At 41.4% G+C, this 22,107-nt stretch overlaps 1 protein-coding gene across 1 annotated transcript; it reads left to right on the top strand.

Annotated features, from left to right (window-relative positions):
- The first annotated feature begins 3,990 nt into the window (after positions 1-3,990).
- LOC102982909 (zinc finger protein 396) lies at positions 3,991-9,061 on the top strand. Its single transcript, XM_055080734.1, has 5 exons — positions 3,991-4,057; positions 5,784-6,274; positions 6,545-6,689; positions 7,574-7,721; positions 7,879-9,061. The coding sequence occupies exons 2-5, from the start codon at positions 5,855-5,857 to the stop codon at positions 8,186-8,188; spliced, it is 1,023 nt and encodes a 340-aa protein (XP_054936709.1). The 5' UTR covers positions 3,991-4,057; positions 5,784-5,854; the 3' UTR covers positions 8,189-9,061.
- Positions 9,062-22,107: the final 13,046 nt, after the last annotated feature.

Below are 22,107 nucleotides of genomic sequence, written 5' to 3'. Positions count from 1 at the left end.
ACCATAATTCAAAAAGACACATGCACCCCAATATTCATTGCAGCACTATTTACAATAGCCAGGTCATGGAAGCAACCTAAATGCCTATCGACAGAGAATGGATAAAGAAGATGTGGTACATATATACAATGGAATATTACTCAGCCATAAAAAGGAACGAAACTGGGTCATTTGTAGAGACGTGGAAGGATCTAGAGACTGTCATACAGAGTAAAGTAAGTCAGAAAGAGAAAAACAAATATCGTATATTAACGTATATATGTGGAACCTAGAAAAATGGTACAGATGAACCGGTTTGCAGAGCAGAAATTGAGACACAGATGTAGAGACAAATGTATGGCCACCAAGTGGGGAAAGCAGTGGGGGGTGGTGGTGTGATGAACTGGGCAATTGGGATTGACATGTATACACTGATGTGTATAAAATTGATGACTAATAAGGACCTGCTGTATACAAAAATAAGTAAAATAAAATTCAAAAATTAAAAAAATAAATAAATAAAGTGATTGTCCTCTTCCTTCACTGTGTTTATAAGTAGCTTATAAAATTTACAGGGAGGGAATTCCCTGGCAGTCCAGTGGTTAGGACTCAAAGCTTTCACTGCCAAGGGCATGGGTTCAATCCCTGGTTAGGGAACTAAGATCCCGCAAGCTGCGCCACGCAGGGAAAAAAAAAAAAAAAGAAATTTGCAAGGAGTTTAATATACAGGAGAAGCATTCAGATGTAGAGCACATTTGATATTTACTTGCACACAATCTCACAAAGTGTCCAATTTTGTGTTGTGTGATTGTATGGTATTGATTAAAGCATTTCATTCAGACTCAGATTCAGGCTACCAAAAACTCCCACATAAGCCACTGTCAAACCTACTCATACTGTTTTATTTTTAAACTTCTTTAATGACGCACTATCCACCCAATGGTCAGCCTACCATCCAACAAACACCAGCTCCCCAAATATTTCCTGAATCTGCCTCCATCCTCTCCCCCCGTGCACTAGTTCAGACCTCCATCAGTTGCAGCCTGGAACCTTGAAATAGCTTCAGAGCTGGTCACCCTACCTTCAGTTTGGTCTCCACTCAAACCCATCTTTCACTTTGCCATCAGAATTTTATCTGAATTGCAGATATGCTTGAGCCACTCGCTCAAGACCCTCCTTAAAATTTTAGTTCACAGCCTTTTACTTGGCCTGCCAAATCTTTCAAAACTAGACCCCTGCTTACTTCTTCACCCTCATCCGCAGCCACTCATGTTCTGACATCCTCCAATCCAACAAATCTAACCTTCCTGCTCTGGTCCCTCAGTCTGAAATGTATCAACACTCAGCTCTCCCCAACACCTCCCTTTCTTTGTGCTTTTGTAGCATCCTGTAGGTAGCTCCATCAGAACATCTGCCACCTTCTTTGGAATAGTCAGTTTATATACTCTTCTCCTTAATTAGTCTATCAGTTCCTAAAGAGCAAGAATATGTATCTCAGTACTTCCCTGGTGGTCCAGTGGTTAAGAATCCACCTTCCAATGCAGGGGACGCGGGTTCGATCCCTGGTCAGGGAACTAACATCCCACATGCCATGGGGTAACTAACCCGGAGCACCACAACTACTGAGCCCGCATGCTCTGGAGCCTACGAGCCACAACTAGAGAGAAGCCTGCATACTGCAACGAAGATCCTGCATGCCTGCAACTAAGACCTGACGCAGCCAAATAAATAAATAAATTTTTTTGTTTGTTTAAAAAAGAATCTGTATCTCACAACTGAATTCCCAGTGTTTACCACGCATCTGGTATACAGCTAGATGCTTGCCTTACTTGGAGCTTGTTCCTGTTAATTTCTTTCCACCCAAACATTAAAAAAATAAAAACAAACAAACAAAAACCTGCCCTTTATCAAGCTTACTGTGAACTATTTATAACAAGCAATCTTTTACATTTGTTCCCTTTTTTTTTCTTTTCTTTTTTTTGGTGGCGTTGGGTCTTCGTTGCTGCACGCGCGCTTTCTCTAGTTGCGGCGAGCAGGCGCTACTCTTCGTTGCAGAGCGCAGGCTTCTCACTGTGGTGGTTTCTCTTGTTGCAGAGCTCTAGGAGCGCAGGCTTCAGTAGTTGTGGCACACAGGCTCAGCAGTTGTGGCTCGCGGGCTCTAGAGCGGAGGCTCAGTAATTGTGGTACACAGGCTTAGTTGCTCCGCAGCACGTGGGATCTTCCTGGACCAGGGCTCAAACCCATGTCCCCTGCATTGGCAGGCGGATTCTTAACCACTGCGCCACCAGGGAAGCCTCCCTTTTTTAAAAGAAACTTTAGGTTCTTGGGTCCAGCTATTTGGTAGAATCGTAGCTGATGTACTCACCTCTGACTTCCTGCCGAATCACATGGCTTTTCACAGTTCCTTATTCTCCTTGCAGCTTTTGACTGCTGTCCATTTTCTCCTTAAACCACTTTCTATGACTTCACACCACTGCCAAATTGCCCTTGAGGATCTGTTTCGGATTCCTCATTGCCTTGAGTCATTTAACCTACCCACCATCACCATAAATACATTCCCTTGTACACTTTTGGGTTGTCTTGCTATTTGTGTTAGCAATTAACTCAGCAAAAAATCTTATCCCATGAAATACCGCTGTAGAAGCAAGAATTTCTTAAAAAAATAAATTCTTCAAATTTAATATCATTGTAGGTTAATTAAGATGCAAGTTTCTCCACTAATCCCCTAGGTCTGGCATAGACTGAGTAAACCAGCCTTTTCTCTCATCACTTCAGACTCCATTACTAATATACCTTTCTTTTTTTGTTTGTTTGTTCATACCAAAAGGGTTTTTTTCTTCTTATTGTCGTTTATTAATTTTCAAGCATTGCTGTCCTCTCCCTGATTCCCTACTTCCCTCTACAAGTATATTTCCAAGAGTCCCTAGGGAAAGTGGGTGGAGGAGGAAGCCAATATGTGGGGCTGTGGCCTTGTAGCTCAGTTAGTCTCAAATTTATTTTTAAATTTACTCAAGATTATCTGAGGACATATATATGTATATATTAGTGCCAAAATATGTGCGTGCGCGGGTTCACACCTTTTCAAGGGCCATTAGGTTCTCTTGTGAAAACATGGGGTGAGGATGGGAGGGTCAAACACATTTCTTACGACGATACTTGGAGCGTAGCCAGCTTCAGGAGCGCAGATGGTATTACAGAAAGTTGTGCGTAGCGGTAGAAAGCCCGGGAGTCTCCTCCGTGACCTTGGCCAAGTCACAGAAACTTTGGGTTTATTCCCTGTAAAATGGGGAAAACCGTACTGGGTTAGCGAAAGAGTAAACGAAATAATGTAAGTAAAAGTACTCTGAGAAAAATAATGCTGGTTTCTTTGAACGGGGATCCCGAGCAGCTGGATTCCCATCCGTCGGTATTTCGCTCTTCCCCACAGTCCAAGAGCTACCTCTCTGGAAGCCTGAGGCGCGGGCCTCGGCTCGTCTCCATGGCAACGGCTCCGGCATCCCGAGCCCCGCCCCCTCCCCGCCGAGAGGACCGGAAGCAGCGTCCTGTTGGGCGCTTCCCCGGCTTCTCCCCCAAAACGCGGGGTCGTCCTTCCTAGGCCGGAGGTGAGAGTTGAGGTCTCTTCGCCCTGCTAGGCCTCCGGGAGAAGCGACAGTCACTCGGGGGAATGGGGAAGGGATGGCCGCCGGCCTGGGGCCACCTCACGGTAGCCCCACCACCACTCCCAACACGCGCCCGCGCACCCCTTCTTAAAACTCCTCCCCGCCCCCACCCCGGCTACCTCTTCCTCACGCCCCCGGCGCTTCCCCGCGGCCTCCACCTCGTCCCCGCACCTCCTGGCCTCTTACAGCGCGTGCGTGCACCCCCTCTCCTTGTCCGGGTACCCCGGGGCGCCTGACCCCCGCCCCCCAAGCCGACCTCCTCCCATCACCCTCCGCGCGCTTACCTGACCTCCCGCGCACCCTCCCGCCGCGCCCATTCTCCTCGTGTGGTCTTGCGGAGTCGGGTCCCCGTCCGGGAGCGGCGCCGTGTGGTGGAGGAAGGTGTCCCGGGACCGTCGGGAGCAGGCTCAGCAGAGGAGGTATTTCCAAGGGAGAGTCGGTCCCCTCGGGAAAGACCCCCGGATCTAGGACTCTAGGCGAAACCCCACCAGGGACCGGGTTCGTTACGGACCCTCGCGCGGTGTTGGGGGTTTGGTCTCTTGGGTGGAACTGAGAGCAATTGTGGACCCGGCACACACTCCGCTCCTGGTGCGGGAGACGCAAAGTGCGTCCCGGTGGCCACTCCTGCGACTTCCAGAGGATGCTTTAGCTTAGGGGCCCTCTGTGTAACTCCCTAGACGGCTCCAGACACGTGGCCTCAAACCCCACCTGTCGCTCCGGTCTCGATCCCAGATTCGGTTCCGGCTCAGGATCGTATGGGTCTGCTGCTCCTTCTTTGCGCTGCGACCCTGGCCACCGGCTCTGGACCGCGCAGCACCGTAGGAAGTGTGGATGGCCTGAACTCAGGCCCCAGCCCTGCTCTTTTGCCTTTGGTCTCGTTACCTGAGCTTGCCCTGGCGGGTTCCTCAACATGGAGATGAAAAGAACCTTACAGGGCTTTTATGGGGATTTAAATGAGTTTATATTTATTAAGATCCCTAGACGAGTGCTTAGCACATAGTAAATTCTCTGCGTTTCAGTTGTGGAGCACTGTATAAAGTTGTGTCATTTATTTGGTAACCTTGTTTTTCCCGGGCTAGAATATAAGTTTTATGCAGCCGCAGGCTGTTCGGGTCACCGCCATATCTTCAGTGCTTAGAAGAGTTCTCGGTGAAGTGGGGAAAAAAATGGTAGAGAGGAAAAATAGGGACACATATAACAGTTTAAATTAGTTGTCAGTTACTAGTTATACATATACTAAAATGCTACTAAGGAAAGTGTCTTCCCACCCCCTTCCTGCTAACAAGCTAGCGATACTTGGAGAAATTGTTGCCCCCATACATCACTATGTTGCTGGTGACACTGTGATTTGATACAGCGTTTTCTATAATCTATTTGATAATACATAGCAAGATATTTGTCCCTTTTCCTTTGACCCCAGTAAGTCAAGTCCTTGGGACATCTTTGAAGGAAATAATTTGAAAGGAGAAAAATAGTATATTTTCTGAAAATGTGCTTCCCAGCATTGTTTATAATAGTAAAAATTAGAAACAGCCTAAATAGTCTACAGTAAAGAGATAATTAAGTAAAAAAAAAAAAGAGATAATTAAGTAAATAATATGGATGTCACAGATGAGCAGTAGGCATGTACATGAAAAAATGGAAATACATTAAGATGGAGGAATATGCTTTTTTCTTTTGTATGGTCCCTTTAATGCCAAAGTAATATTGTTTTAAAAATTAGTAAGCATCGAAAAAAAAAATCAATGCAAAGGTACTTCTCTCGTGAGACTATTCCTTAGAGCTCCTTGCAGCAGTCTAGAAAAAATTAACTGGCTCTTCGAGGCTGACCCAGAGTCATAACTTTCCTCAGCCTTCCCTTACTTCTGTTCTCCAGGAGCTCCTCTGCAACCCTGGCTGATCTCTTATTGTGATATTTAGTCAGTCTCATGTGCATGATTTTCAGAATAAATTGTGAATTACTCATGTATATAAATTAATGCCTCTGAGCTCTATGATTCTCTTAAAGAAGGAAGTGTTCTTTGAAAGCATGGTTTATGTTAAGATTAAGGGCAGCACTTTCTGTACAGTCTTAACGTTTCTTAGTTGTATCGTTCTAAGAAGCATTTCTGTCTTGTTTCCACTTGTCTCTTTAATCATATTTAGGAGTGTCCATAAGGAGAGTTTAACCTTCTTGAAGATTAAAGCCTAGCAGTTCTGAGCTATTCCCAGTCCAAATGTCTGCAAAATTGAGAGAGACATCAAAACTCCTTCCACAAACTTCAGGGGACCCTGACTGCATTCTGGTAATGAAGGTGGAAGAGGGAGGGCAGGCCTGTAATATGGCCTCCAGCCGCCACTGGAGCAGCTACTACAGCTCAGAGACCTACCGCCAGCGGTTTAGGCAGTTTGACTACCAGGAGACACCTGGGCCCCGGGAGGCTCTGAGCCGGCTCCGGGAGCTTTGCTGTCAGTGGCTGAGGCCAGAGGTGCACAGCAAGGAGCAGATCCTGGAGCTGCTGGTGCTGGAGCAGTTCCTGGCCATGTTGCCTGAGGAGCTGCAGGCCTGGTTTCAAGAGAACCGACCAGAGAGTGGAGAGGAAGCCGTGGTGATGCTGGAGGAGCTGGAGAAAGAGCATGACAGGGCGGCTGAACAGGTGAGAAGGGGCTGTGGGGATGAGGGACAAGGCTGAGTCAGGAGCTCTGGCACATCACTGGGGTTAGAGCTCCCAAATTGTACTCCCACTCAGCACAACTAAATGTAGAGTGTGGTGAGTGGACTCCTGGCTGTGCCAGAAAACAGAACGCGCCTCTGCCTTTTTCCTCCCTTTTCCTGTGTCCCAGGATAGTTTCTTCTCTGTTATTTTATTTTCAAGTCCCAACCTGATTCCCTTCTTCAGCCTCAGTTAGTACCAAACTGTTTCTAGGTCTTTCTTGGACGAAATGAGGACATGCTTGCAAAGAAGCTACCAACTTGTGAAATCACTCAGGAGACACCACGTAGCCAGCTTAAGCCCACAAAAAAGCAACTGCAGTGGGCATCGAAGGAGCTTCACACCTTAAGACAAAATGGTGAGGGGCAGGGTTCAGTTCATGGTTGGGGGGTGGGAAGGTGGCCTCTCAGCCCACCCATCACACACATCTAGGCTGCTTTCTGAAAGAGGTCTCCAGTCTCCCCTCCTGCCTCCTGTTCCTGTGGGAACTTCCACCATTATATATCCTGCCAATGCACATTCTCAGTATTTTGTCCTTATTTCCTTCTCAGAGATTCTTATAATATCGTTCAGATTTTTGAATCCTTGACATCATCTCCATCCAGATTTTCAAACCTTTTTTTAAGCAGCATGGCCCTCTCAATGAAATTTTATGTGGAGTTGCAATATATTAAACAATTGAAAACACAGCTACTCTGACTAAAGCAGGAACAAGCAGTCTCAGCCCACCTCTTCCGCCATCAGGCAGTCCCTGAGGCCCTTTTGAGGGACCCCCAAGGTCACGGTCTAAAGACTGATTCATTTATTTTTATAACTTTTGTTTATTGATACTCTTGTACTAAATCTTGCTTATTGCTACCCACTACCACATTTAATTCCTCTCCTTCAGTTGCTCCTCTGCTTCTCCAATAATTCCTCATTTTTTAGGCCCTTTCTTTTCTTCCAGACTTTCCTCAGTTTCTAATGTATCTTTTTACTCCTACTCACCATTCTACCTTTTGCACAGAGCTTTTCATCTTTATAGATGCCTGCCTCATCAGTATATAAACCTTCTCTTTCACCTTTTGATCTTCTCAGTGTTTTCTGCCTTACCCTCTCCATCCTCCACATTGTGAAGCTATATTTCAAACATGCCAGCTAGAAAATAGTCTATATATATATTTCATTTGGATCATTCTATTTCGTTTTCCTTCCTTCTGAACAGAGAACTGATTACATTTGCTTTTCCATGTATTATTTCAGATAGAGACACCGGAACTGTAAATGTGAAATCAGCTTCAAGGCGAAAGACTTCATCAGGCAAAGAACTGCATTACAAAGTTTCTAACACTATTCAAATGAATGCTTCCCAGAGTTTCACATTTAGAGGAACCTGTGAACAAGATAGAAAGTTTGAAAGAAGACAGGGAAACCGTCCCCCCGCCGCCAAAAAAAAGTGTGATGAATGTGGGAAAGTCTTTAGTCAGAGCTCAGCCCTTAATCTACATCAGAGGATCCACAGTGGAGAGAAACCTTATACATGTGATGTGTGTGTGCAAACAAGATAGAAAGTTTGAAAGAAGACAGGGAAACCGTCCTCGAAAAAAACAACACAAGTGTGATGAATGCGGGAAAGTCTTTAGTCAGAGCTCAGCCCTTAATCTACATCAGAGGATCCACAGTGGAGAGAAACCTTATACATGTGATGTGTGTGCAAAGGCTTTCAGCCGAAGTGCAATCCTGATTCAACATCGAAGAATCCACACTGGGGAGAAACCCTTCAAATGTCATGAATGTGGGAAAGCCTTTAGTCAGAGCTCGAATCTTTTCAGACATAGGAAAAAACATGCTGGAGAAAAAGTCCCATCAGTGCTATGAGGGAGTCAAAGCATTTACTGAGAACTTTTTCAACAGGGGAGCAGACACAAGGCACCAATACTCCTTTAGTATAAACTGGTAGTTTCAGTGGGCACCAATTTCCTTTCAAAGGTTGTAAAAGCCACAGGAGAGAATGTAGAATATTTTCTGTCAGCATTGTTTGCTTTTCTCCTTTTCAGTACAGTGTCAGTTCAGATGATTGAGATTCTAAAGCTTAAATAGGATTTCCATCCCTAGTGCAACTCTTGAAAAGATACTCTCAGACATGTTCTACTGTTTCCATTATTAACACAAATAATGAACTAGTATGTTCCTTTTTAGGCAAGTACATTTGCCCTGTTGGAGTTATTAGACCAAAGATTAAATCAGTTTTTTTAAAAAAAATTTCCTGGGAATTCTCTGGAAGTCCAGTGGTTAGGACTCCACGCTTTCACTGCTGCAGGCCTGGGTTCAATCCTTGATCAGGGAACTAATATCCTCCAAGTCACGTGGCGTGGCCAAAAATAATAATAATAAAATAAAATAAATTTCCTGTTTTATTTTCTGTTACCAGATTCAAAATATGAGAATAGGATTGAGGAGACCCAAAAGAATATGTACCTCAAGACCTAAGCTGAAATGTCCAGGGTCATTGTTAGGAAGAAGGTGAGTAAAGGGACTTTACTCATCTCTTACGAAAACCTGAGAACCTACATACTGTTTGTTTCAATTTTAAAAATTGAGGTATAGTTGATGTATAATATCATCTATACATACTGTTGATGATACTAAGTAATTTCCTGTGTAGGAAAAAAAAATTATCTCTCTTTTACAATTTATATTGGAAATATCTCAGTGAAAGCATTAAGATTTGCTCTACATGTCTTCAGGAAGTGGCCTAAATATGAGTGTTCTAATAATGAACAGTTATCTGTGGGTGCTTATATAAAGTTGATGATCACCTTAACATAAAGAAATAAGGAAGATGAAGAAAAGACTGTCCAAACAAGACTGATGTTACCTGGTAAGTGCAGCACATAATGGAGAAGCGTACTTACCTGGAAATGGGAACCCTTATATCCTTCAGAGTTCTTCATTGCCTCTGTTCTGGCATAAATCAGCTGTGAACATGTTTCAGGCATCACAGGACAACCTTTTCAGGGTCTTATGCATTCTTAGTAAATGAGTTTCAAGTATTCTGACAATATATAACATAATGTCCCCCTTTCCAGGGATTCTTAATAAAACTCTGTATGTATTACAAGAATACACGGATTGTCATGTCTCCCATGGTGCCACCGTTACCCAATATGGAGGCAACCATGAGAAATGAAAGTCCTTAGAAGGAGAAGGGAAGATAGGCCTCATGGTGAACTTCTTTGTTCCTCATGAAGTGTAAACATTTCATTATCAGAAAATCCAGTCATATCTAGTGCTTGGAGTAACTCCTGAGACAAATGTGGGATTACATGCTCTGCTTAGTTAGAATATTGATAAAAGATTAGTAAGGGGAGAGGAGAATACAAATTTTAATTTTAGAATTTTCTGATAGTGATTATACTTTGTAGCTCTAGTAAATATGAATAAGTATTGAGTTTTGTACATTTTCATTTATTAAAAATGTAGGAGTCTTTTTATTTGGGTCTCATTCTTTTTGTAATTAAAGAGAGGAACAAGCCATCTATTAAAGCAGCAAATGCCTCAAAAGATACATGTATTGGGAATTACTGCTTAATCATGGAAAGAGGTTTTTGGGTACTATGTGAATAAAATGACAGAATCTAAATCAAGTATTCTGAGGGAAGCGTCTTTCTTCATTTGCTTCTGCCATAAACTTTGCAAGATTACATTGTCTTCAGTGTGAATAATCTGAACTTCTCCACCAGACAGTGATGTGAATCATATCATCTTAGAATAACGAATCTTTAAAGGGTGTCCCTGAGTACTCTAAGTTATCTTGCACTTACATAGGTCTCCTAATAAGTAGACGGTGCTAGTTTATCTAACTGGAGAATTAATATGACTTGGTGTAAACTTGATAAAATTAGCATATTAGCACCCCATCAAATTGATTAATTTCCACAGATAGTAAATACTCCAAAATGAAATTGTTGTTTTTTAAATGAATTTCACTTCATCTGAGCCTTTATTATTATCTATAATCCTACGTTCCCTCTTTTTCTCTCCCATTCTCTTCAGAGACCAGGTCAGATGTTTGTCACTGTCCTTGAAACTTCCTGTATCAGGAATGCTTCTGGATACAAAATCCACCTTTGGTGGCTTAAACAAATTAGACTTTGCAACCAGAAATCTGGAGGCGAGTTGCTGCTAGCTGTGAATCAGCAGCTGAACAATGACTTGTCTGGCTGCTGTCTCTGCACTTCTTTGGGCCTTTCCTTCATACTTATTTTCTCAGATATGCAAGAGAGCTGTCCCAGCTCTGGGAATGGCATCTGGGGTCAAGTCAGAGAGGAAGAGGGACTCCAGCCATGGCCATGTCCTCTACTAGGAAAAGGGAAAGGTTTCCAAGAAACCCCAGCAAAATTCTGCTTATGTTTCCTTGTTGCAGGTGTGTCTAGTAAAGCCAGTGTTTTCAACTCCTAGAAGGAAAGCAGCAGGGCAGATGGGGATTGGGAACCACACTGAGTCAGCCAACAGTGTTTGCCATACTCCTTCTTGGCCACTTTCCTTTTCATGAGCAGACGGCTATGATTTTGCCTCCTTCATTATCAAAAAAAAAAAAAAAATGATGAGAACTCCACCAAGTTTGTCAACTTATCTACATCTCACCCATCATTTCCTCTCCCCTTCCTTTCAGAATGAAAGAGGGGTCTCTCTTCTCTGGTCCCTCAGCATTCCTTCCCACCTCTGAAGGATGTTGGCTGCCATCAGTTATTCTCTCTCTTTTTTATTCATCCTTTTGCCTTCCTTCAGGATCCATCTCTTCAACATTCAAATATGCTGATGTGACTTTTCTAGCATATTCTTAAAAATTCAAGATGGTGGCTAATCCCTGAGTAGGGGGGAGCAAAATGGCCCTTAGTTTTGCCTCCTTCATATGCATCCATCTCTTTCAAACACAGTGATCTTTCTAAAACATAAATTTGGTTATGTACCCTCCTTGCTTAAAACACAAGCCACCCATTGCTTTTATTTTCCCCCTTTGGCCAAGCCGCGCGTCTTGCGGGATGTCAGTTCCCCCACCAGGGATTGAACCTGGGCCCTCAGCAGTGAAAGCATGGAGTCCTAACCACTGGACTGCCAGGGATTTCCCCCCATTGCTTTTAATATAAAGTCAGAACTCCTAAACAAGGTTTTTGAGGCTCTTCATGATGTGACCACAGCTTACCATTTCAGCTTTCTCTTTTGTTACTGCCTCCTTAATACTCTATGCCAAAGACATTCTTAATTAGAAGTCCTTCTCCTGCCTCTAGGCCTTTGTATGTGTTCCTTTTAAACTCTTATCCAGCTTCTGCACTTTATCTAACTCCTGTGTATTCTTCAGGTTTTAGCTTAAATGCCACTTCTTCCAGGAAGCCTACTGTTAACAACCTAAGAGTAGGTTGGGACCACCTCCACACCTTTCTATTGATTCCATAGCAATCTGTTCTCACCCTGACATTACATTTATCACATGAAATATGATATTTTTAAAATATCAAACTACAATCGGCCGTAAAGAAGAACAAAATAATGCCATTTGCAGCAACATGGATGGACCTGGAGATTGTCATACTGAGTGAAGTAAGTCAGACAGAGAAAGGCAAATATCATGCTGCTTATGGGTGGAATCTAAAAAAAATGGTACAGTTGAACTTATTTACAGAACAGAAATAGAGTCACAGATGTAGAACTTATGGTTACCAGGGGGGAAGTGTCAGGGGAGGGATAAATTGGGAGATTGGGACTGACATATACACACTACTATATATAAAATAGATAACTAATAAGGACTTACTGTATAGCACAGGGAACGCTACTCAGGACTCTGTAATGACCTATATGGGAAAAGAATCTAAAAAAGAGTAGATATATGTATATGTATAGCTGATTCACTTTGCTGTACAGCTGAAACTAACACAGCATTGTAAATCAACTATACTCCAATAATTTTTAAAAGATAAAATATCAAACTGCAAATATGGCCCAAGGAAGAGGAGGAATGATACTCTGAGAAGAAAGAAGTCATGGAATAGTAAAAGAAAAAAAAAGCCCTCCTGATCCTGGGAATGGTGAGACAAAGAGAAGGTCAGACACAGGTGACGTTTCACTGCAGAAATGCTGGAGGGGGTTGGGAGAGAACTTGTAAGGGGAGAAAGCTGGGCGTACTTGTCATTGAGTGCATTGGGAAAACAATTGCTGAACAGACTTCCTGTGCTCCAACACTGGACTATTGTAAAAATGGCAATACAGAGTTAGTAAAGAGTCTACCAGCTACCATGTGATTTAGAAGATCTGTAGCCGTTCCCCCTGCCTGATGGGGACCTTGGAAAGTAGCTGATTGAGCCACCTGGAGAGTTGGGATCATTGGACAAAGTAACTTTGTGGAACTTGTAGCCAGAACTGTGAGTCTCAGCTACACCTTAGAGGGGTGGCTAGAACCAAGGTGGAGGCAAATCATGAAGGAAGGGATATTGGCCTCCTGCCTCACCAGAAGAACAGATCACTTACTGCTGCAGGTTTGGTGAGAAAGCACCACAGCAGACTAGCTGCCCAGAATAGAAACCAGAGAGGATCAGGAGGATAGCAAGGCCATCTGAGACCCAATCCACAGCACCACCTCAGCACAGGGAATGTAAACTCTCTTCCCAGACATCCAGATGGCAGAGAACGGCAGAGGGAGAAATAGCCGTGATAGGGAGTTGAACTTAAAATGGACCGAATAATTTAATTCAACTCTTTCATCACTACCACTCCCCACTCAATGGGGGGGGGGAATTCAAGAAGCAAAAACATCAGTTATAAAAAATAAGCTCCACTTTTCTTTTCAACGTTATAGCTTTTTATCCACTAAATGGATACTATATCTACTCCTGTATTGACCTCACTATGCTATGTTTCTTGAGAGCATGAGCTGCCTCATTCACGTGTTTCTCAAGCATCAGGCGCAGTACACGCCCATAATAGGCACTCAAATATTTGTGAAATGAAAATATTTGCAAATCTTATATGTGATAAAGGGTAAATGTCCAGAATATGTAAAGAACTCCTACAATTCAACAGGAAAAAAAAAAACAAAAACCCTCAAACAACCCATTTCAAAAATGGGCAAAAGACATGAATAGACATTTCTCCAAAGAAGATATATAAATGGCCAGTAAGTACAGGAAAAGATGTTCAACATGACTAATCATTTGGGAAGTGCAAATCGACACCTCAGATACCACGTCACACCCATCATGCTGGCTGATTAAAAATACAAAAAAATAACAAGTGTTGGCAAGGATGTGCAGAAACTGGAACCCTTGTGCACTGCTGATGGGAATGTAAAATGGTACAGCCACTGTGAAAAACAGTTTGGTGTTTCCTCAAAAAGCTAAACATAGAATTACCACATGGTATGGCAATTCCACTCCTGGTATATACCCGAAAAAATTGAAAGCATGGACTCAAACCAATACTTGTACACTCATGTTCATAGCAGCACTATTTACAACAGCCAAAAAGTGGAAGCAACCCACGTGTTCATCAATAAATCAATGGATAAGCAAAAATATGGTATACACATACAATTGGAATATCATTTAACCTTAAAAAGCAATGAAATTCTGATACGGGTATCCCCCACTTCTCAAAAGTTCACTTTACACCACTTTGCTTTTACAAAAGACCTACATTAGTACAGGTTTTTCCCACTATCTGAAAGTAGAGTGTTCTATGTAACTTTTCATAAGCCGAAATGGTGTAAAGCAAAGAAGCAATTACCGTAGACACAGTTCTAAGCTATGGCGGTTTCATGCTGAGATGCTGAGAGTAGTTCTCCGGAAAGGAGCTTGGCGGTTCCACTCTAGCTGCTTGGGCTGCTTGCTGCCTCTATAACAGCTTGCCGCCAAAACAAATGCTGAATGCTATCATTGCTTTTTGCCTTTTTCCTTAAAAGTGAAAATCCTCCTCAGATTTATTTCAGTTAGTGAAAACAGGTACAGGTATCCTCTGCTTTATGAAAGTTTGCTTTCCATCACTTCACTTTTATGAAAGACCTACATTCGTACCTATTTAACCCTCCGTAATAGAGACAGTATGCTCCCCAAATGGCAAGACTGGCACAGCCAAGCTCCTTCCCTGGAACTACACCAAGCATCTCAGCATCAAGCTGCCATAGCTTTGAACTGTGTCTGTGAGCATATGTGCTTTATCTTGACTTATTTCATGTATCCGTTAGCAAGATGTGTCATAAAGTAATCGATTCTTTGCTTTACACCATTTCAGCTTCCGAAAGGTTTCATAGAAACTCCCTGCTATGGGATAGCAGAGCAAACTTGTACATGCTACAACATGAATGAACCTTGAAAACATGCTAAGTGAAATAAGCCAGACAAAAAAGGATGAATATTGTATGATTCTACTTACATGAGGTATCTAGAATAGGCAGATTCATAGAGACAAAGTAGAATAGTGGTTACCAGGGCAGCGGGGAGAGAGGAATGAGGAGTTGTTTAATGGGTAGAGTTTCTGTTTGGGGTGATAAAAAAGTTCTGGAAATGGATAATTGTGATGGCTGTACAACATTATAAATGTGCTTAATGCCACTGAATTGTACACTTAAAAATGGTTAAAATGGTAAACTTTGTATATTTTACCACAAGAGCATTGGAAGAAACAAAAAGGAAATCACTTTTCTATAATCCTGTCCTAAGAACATTTATATTCTAGTAAAAAAAAAGGAATAATAATAAGAAGAAACCCTATGGAATGCTGAAAAGCAGAAGATCTGGAAGATAAAATCCAGACGAGTGTTTGGTGAAGGGACTAACAAATAATTTTCTCTTTGCCACTAACATTTAGGACAGGCAATGGATGAGACTATCCCAGCAGCCCTAAAGGAAGATTTGAATGGACTATATGGGCTACAAATCCTGGATGGCTAGTAAATAATATTAAAATTAGTTATAAATTTCCATCTTGGATTCAATGTTATTTCCTTATATAAAGCTATATGCTAAGTTAATTACATTATTGATTCCTGAAATTTTAAGCTAATGGATGTATCTTATTATCTGGCTCTCTTAATCATACTTGAGTTTGAATTTAGCTCAGATTAACTGGTTTGTCTTCAAATGAAGGATTATTTTTATTCAAAGACTACAATGACATTGAGTGGCAGCTAAACTAAGGAACTCTACTGTCAGAGCTAATGATCAGCCGGGTAGACATCTGCAGTTTTTTCCTATGCAGCTTTGCTGGCTCCAGTCTATTGAAGAAGGAGTTGTCAGGACTCTAGGTAGAATATCTCCAGCTGGACATGTCAGTGAGGCTGCATCAGAACTGAGTTAGTCCATTAAATTTTACTTTTGATTCATTGGCTATTAGCAGTCTTGTCACCTAGGTGGTTTTACAGTTTGATATTTTTAATATTCATTCAACCCCAAATGATTAGTCTAAGCTAATTATGATAATCCTATTCCACTTGCAAGTAATTTTGATTTAGAAACAGGCATATCACTCAATTTGGACCAATGAGACATTAGGGGAAGCCTGCTGCATGGCTTCTGGAAAAGTTTGCTTTCTTCTAAGAAAGAGACATAGGGACTTCCCTGGCAGTCCAGTGGTTAAGGCTCTGCACTTCCACTGCAGGGGGCGAGGGTTTAATCCCTGGTCGGAGAACTAAGATCCCACATGCTGCGCGGCGCGGTCAAAAAAAAAAGGGACATGAAGAAGAGATGATGCTTTTCTATCTCCAGATGTTGTTGTGACTGGTTATGACAGCAGGCAGTGCTGCAACAGCTGGAAGATGAATCGGACCCATGTGGAGGAAGGAGACAAGAGCACTACAGATAAGCAGGACTGAAGCCCTGAGGTAACAAGTTTTTTTTTTTTCCTGAGGTACCATTCCTTTAAATACTTATATTAGAAGAGACAAAAGACTTAAAATCAGTGATCTGATTATCTACCTTAAGAAGCCAGGGAATGGGACTTCCCTGGTGGCGCAGTGGTTAGGAGTCCTCCTGCCAATGCAGGGAACACAGGTTCGATCCCTGGTCCAGGAAGATCCTACAGGCCAAGAGGCAGCTAGGCCCGTGCGCCACAACTGCTGAGCCTGGGCTCTATAGCCCGCGAGCCACAGCTATTGAGGCCCTCACGCCTGGAGCCCGTGCTCTGCAACAAGAGAGGCAACTGCAGTGAGAAGACTGCGCACCACAATGAAGAGTGGCCCCCGCTCACCGCAACTACAGAAAGCCGTGCACAGCAACAAAGACCCAATGCAGCCAAAAATAAATTAATTAAAGAAAAAAAAAGAAGAAGAAGAAGTCAGGGAAAAAACAATAGAGCAATTTAAAACTAAAGTAAGCCAAAGGCGGAAAATGATCAAAATAAAAACAGAGGCTCTGGTTCTAGGCAAGATGGAGTCAGTACTCTCCAACCTGTCTCTCTCTAAAGAGAGATTCCCACAGGATCCTGGACAGAAAGCATGGAACAGCTCCCTGAGGACTCCTCAATGTAAATAATAGCAAGCAGACTGGGGAAGAAGACTAGAATTTCGAGTTCCACTGAATTTACCCTTTTTCCCTTTTGGTATCACCTGGCCTGGATTCAAAGGAAGCCTGAAACCCTGAAGTGCACACAGAGAAGAACTCCAAGAGAAGTGTTCTGTGTCTGGCCCAAGGGATGGGAAAGGGGCTTCTAAGGGTCAAGAGAATAGGGGAAATCCCACATCTTTTTTTTTTTCATTCAACTTCTCTCCCTATGGCAGTGGCAGTGGCAGCAGCAGTAGCACAGCGATGGTAGGGGTCACAGGGAAGGCACCTTAAACTAAGAGAGAGGGGAACCCTTCACTCTGATCAGAGGAGATTTGGTCTCAAGAGCATGGTGCCAATCCCCATTACTTTTATTCTCTTGGTGTCCTATCACTCCTTTGACCAGGATGCAGATGTAGTTGAGAGAAGTAAATATCAGAGCAGGAAAAATAAAACCCCAGCTTTCTAGCTGGAAGACTAGTAAGGGAGGCCTCAAGGAGTGAGAAAGTGTTGCATTTGTTGCAGAGACTATCTCTAGAGTGATCCCCACAAGTAGTGTATGAACTCCTCTGCTCACCTCTAAACTATGCATGCATGGATCTGACCCTAAACATCAGAGCACAGGCATTGAGAACTGAGCTACAGGGCAGACTACCGCCCAGAATCCAGACTGGCCACTGAGTGGCATACACATAGGACTAGAAATGTTTGGAAACTGAACTGACTTTGGAAAGCCCAAACAATGCAGATCAGACCTTGTAACCTGACCCTAACAAGGGCAGCTCCTTGCTAAAACAAACAAACAAGTCAACCTTCAACTTAGGGTTTAAATGATACCCAGAATCTGATAACATAATATTCAAAATGTGAAGTATACAATGCAAAATTACTAAGCATAGGAAGAACCAGACTATCTCAATTTGCAAAGAGAAAGAAAATCAAATTATATCAAGGCCTAGATGACATAGATTTTAGAGTTATCAGAAAAAGACTTTAATCAGATATTATAACCCTGCTTAGGAAGTAAGGGTGAATGAATGGAAAGACAGGAAACATCAGCAAAGAAATAGCAAGTATAAAGAAGACCCAAACGGAAATTTTAGTGCTGAAAAATACAAGCAAAATAAAATATTCACCTGATGAGCTTAATGGAAGAATATAGATGACAGAGGAAATAGCTATAGATCAGTAGAAATCATCCAATTTAAACAACACAGAGAATAAAAGATTGAAAAACAGAAAAAAACCAGACAGTACAAAAAAAGAAAACTACAATCCAAAATCCTTAAGGAACACAGGCACAAAATTCCTCAACAAAATATTATCAAACTGAATCCAGCAATGTGTAAAAAGAATAAAACACCTGGACCAAGTGGGGTTTATCCCAGGACTATAAGGTTGACTCAGTATTCAAAATCAAAGAAACACACCAGATTAGTAGTTTCAAAGAGAAAACACCACATGATCATATCAATTAATGCAGAAAGAGTGTTTGACAAAATTCACCACCCACTGATAAGAAAAAATAGGAACTTCCTCAAACTAATAAAGGGCATCTATTAAAAAGCTAGAGTTCACTACAAACCTATTAGACTGGCCAAAACCTGGAACACCAACAACACCAAATGCTGATGAGGATACGGAGCAACAGGAACTCTCACTCACTGGTGGTGGTAATGCAAAATTGTACAGATACATTGGAAGACAATTCAATAGTTTCTTACAGAACTAAACATACTCTCTTGCAAATGATATGACCGATAAGGGGTAAATATCCAAAATACATAAACAACTCATACAACTCAACATCAAAAAAACAAACAACCCATTTTTAAAATGGGCAGAAGACCTGAACAGACATTTTTCCAAAGAGGACATTCAGATGGCCAACAGGCACATGAAAAAATGCTCAATATCGTTAATCATCAGGGAAATGCAAATTAAAACCACAATGAGATATCACCTCACACCTGTCAGAATGGCTATCATCAAAAAGAACACAAATAACAAATGTTGGCCAGGAGGTGGATAAAAGGGAACCCTTGTACACTATTGATGGGAGTGTAAACTGGTGCAGCCACTGTGGCAAACAGTATGGAGATTTCTCAAAAAACTAAAAATAGAACTACCATATGACCCAGCAATTCCAGTCGTGGGTATGTATCCAAAAAAATGAAAACATTAATTTGAAAAGATAATTGCAGTATATCCAGACAGTGGAATACTATTCAGTGCTACAAAAGAGATGAGCTATCAAGACATGAAAAGGCATGGAGAAATGTTAAATGCATATTACTAAGTGAAAGAAGCCAACCTGAAAAGACTATATACAGTATGATTCCAACTGTATGACATTCTGGAAAAGGCAAAACTATGGAGACAGTAAAAAGTTGCCAGGGGTGGGGGAGAGTAGAGAGATGAATAGCCAGAGCACAGAGGATTTTAGGGCAATGAAAATACTCTTTATGATATTATAATGATGGATATATGTCATTATACATTTGTCCAAACCCATAGAATGTACAACACCAAGCATGAACCCTAAGGTAGACTATGGACTTTGGGAGATTGAGATGTGTCAATGTAGGTTCAGCCTTGTTTTAAAAAATATATATATGTGTGTATATATATATATATATATATATATATACCATTCTGGTGAGTGATATTGATAATGAGAGAGGCTATGCATGTGTAGGGGCACGGGATATCTTCTTCTCAATTTTGTTGTAAACCTGAAACTGCTCCAAAAAAAGTCTTACATAAAGCAAAAAAAACCAAAACAAACAAACAAAAACCTCTAGAGTTAAGATCATACTTAATTGTGAAAGACTGAATACTTTTTCCCCTAAGAGATATCTACTCTCTCCTCTCCTACTCAGTATTGAATTGGAAGTCCTAGCCAGTACAATAAGGCAAAGAAAAAGAAATCAAAATAATACAGATTGGAAATTAAATAAATTTTCCCTATTCACAAATAACATGATTATCTCCATAGAAAATTTCACTGACTCTATAAAAAAATCTTCAAGGGCTTCCCTGGTGGCGCAGTGGTTGCGCGTCCGCCTGCCGATGCAGGGGAACCGGGTTCGCGCCGATCTTCAAAATACTAATGATGGAGTTATGATGGTTAATTTTATGTGTCACCTTGATTGAGCTAAGGGATGCCCAGATACCTGGTAAAACCTTATTTCTGGGTGTTCCTGTGAAGGTATTTCCAGAAGAGATTAGCATTTGAATCAGTAGATTAAGTAAAGAAGTTCACCCTTGTATTGGGAGTTTGGGATTAGCAGAGGCAAACTATTATATATAGAATGGATAAACAAACAGGTCCTCCTGTATAGCACAGGGAAATATTCAATATCCTGTGATAAACCATAATGGAAAAGAATATGAAAAAGAATGTACCTATGTAATTGAATCACTTTGCTGTACAACAGAAATTAACACAACATTGTAAGTCAACTACGCTTCAACAAAATAAATTAAAAAAAAAAGTTCACCTTCACCAATATGGGTGGGCATCATCCAATCTCTTGAGGACCTGAAAAGGCAAAGGATGGGCATATTTGCTCTCTCTGCTTGAACCGAGACATCCATTTTTTCCTGCCTCTCAGACATCCGCCAGAATGAATTACATCTCCAACTTTCCTGATTCCCCAGCTTACAGACAGAAGATTGTGGGACTTCTTGGCCTTCATAACTGTAAGCCAACTGCTAGAACATATCTTAGATAGATAGATACAGATATATGGATATATAGCCTATTGGTTCTGTTTCTCTGGAGAACCTTGACTAATACAGGAATTTATCAAGGTTGTAAGATACAAGTCAATACACAAAAATCAATTATATTTATAAATACAGCTGTGAACTGGATATTTTAAAACATCATTTTAATTAGCTCCAAAAATCAGTTAATGCTCAGAAATAAATTGAATAAAACATGGGCAGGATCTACACACTGAAATATACAAAATGCTGATGAATAAAATCAAAGAAAATTTAAATGGAGAGATATAATGTGTATCCATGGATTGGTAGACTCAATAGACCTGAAAAGGCAAAGGATGGGCATATTTGCTCTCTCTGCTTGAACTGAGACATCCATTTTTTCCTGCCTCTCAGACATCCGCCAGAATGAATTACATCTCCAACTTTCCTGATTCCCCAGCTTACAGACAGAAGATTGTGGGACTTCTTGGCCTTCATAACTGTAAGCCAACTTCTAGAACATATCTTAGATAGATAGATACAGATATATGGATATATAGCCTATTGGTTCTGTTTCTCTGGAGAACCTTGACTAATACAGGAATTTATCAAGGTTGTAAGATACAAGTCAATACACAAAAATCAATTATATTTATAAATACAGCTGTGAACAACTGGATATTTTAAAACATCATCTAATTAGCTCCAAAAATCAGTTAATGCTCAGAAATAAATTGAATAAAACATGGGCAGGATCTACACACTGAAATATACAAAATGCTGATGAATAAAATCAAAGAAAATTTAAATGGAGAGATATAATGTGTATCCATGGATTGGTAGACTCAATATGATTAACACGCCAGTTGTCCATAAAATTGATCAATAGATTTAATGCAATTCTGACAGAATTCAGTAGGATATTTTATGTAGATATAGGCAAGCTAATTCTACAAGTTTTATGGAATGCTAAATGAACTATATATACCTAAAATAATTTTGAAAAGAAAAACAAAGTTGGAGGACTCACGCTACCAGATTTTAAACAATTATTATAAAGCTATAGTAATCAAAGATGTGGTATTGAGATAGACACAGAGATCAAAGTAACATATTAGAGAGTTCAGAAAAAGATCCACACAAATATGGCTGATTTTTTAAATAAAGATGGAGGTCTTCCCTGGTGGTGCAGTGGTTAAGAATCTACCTGCCAATGCAGGGGACATGGGTTCAAACCCTGGTCCAGGAAGATCCCACATGCCATGGAGCAACTGAGCCCGTGCGTCACAGCTACTGAGCCTGCCTTCTAGAGCCCTCGAGCCACAACTACTGAGCCCGCATGCCACAACTACTGCAGCCTGCACGCCTAAAGCCCGTGCTCCACAACAAGAGAAGCCACCACAATGGGAAGCCTGAGCACCGCAATGAAAAGTAGCCCCTGCTTACCGCAACTAGAGAAAGCCCGTGCACAGCAACGAAAACCCAACGCAACCAAAAATAAATTAAAAAAAAAAAAGATGGAAATGCAATGCAATAAAAACAAAACAAACT

The sequence above is a fragment of the Physeter macrocephalus genome, chromosome 19 (assembly GCF_002837175.3).
Source record: "Physeter macrocephalus isolate SW-GA chromosome 19, ASM283717v5, whole genome shotgun sequence".
NCBI classification, from domain to species: Eukaryota; Metazoa; Chordata; class Mammalia; order Artiodactyla; family Physeteridae; genus Physeter; species Physeter macrocephalus.
The sequence above is the reverse complement of the archived record's forward strand: the minus strand, read 5'-3'. Positions and strand labels throughout refer to the sequence as shown.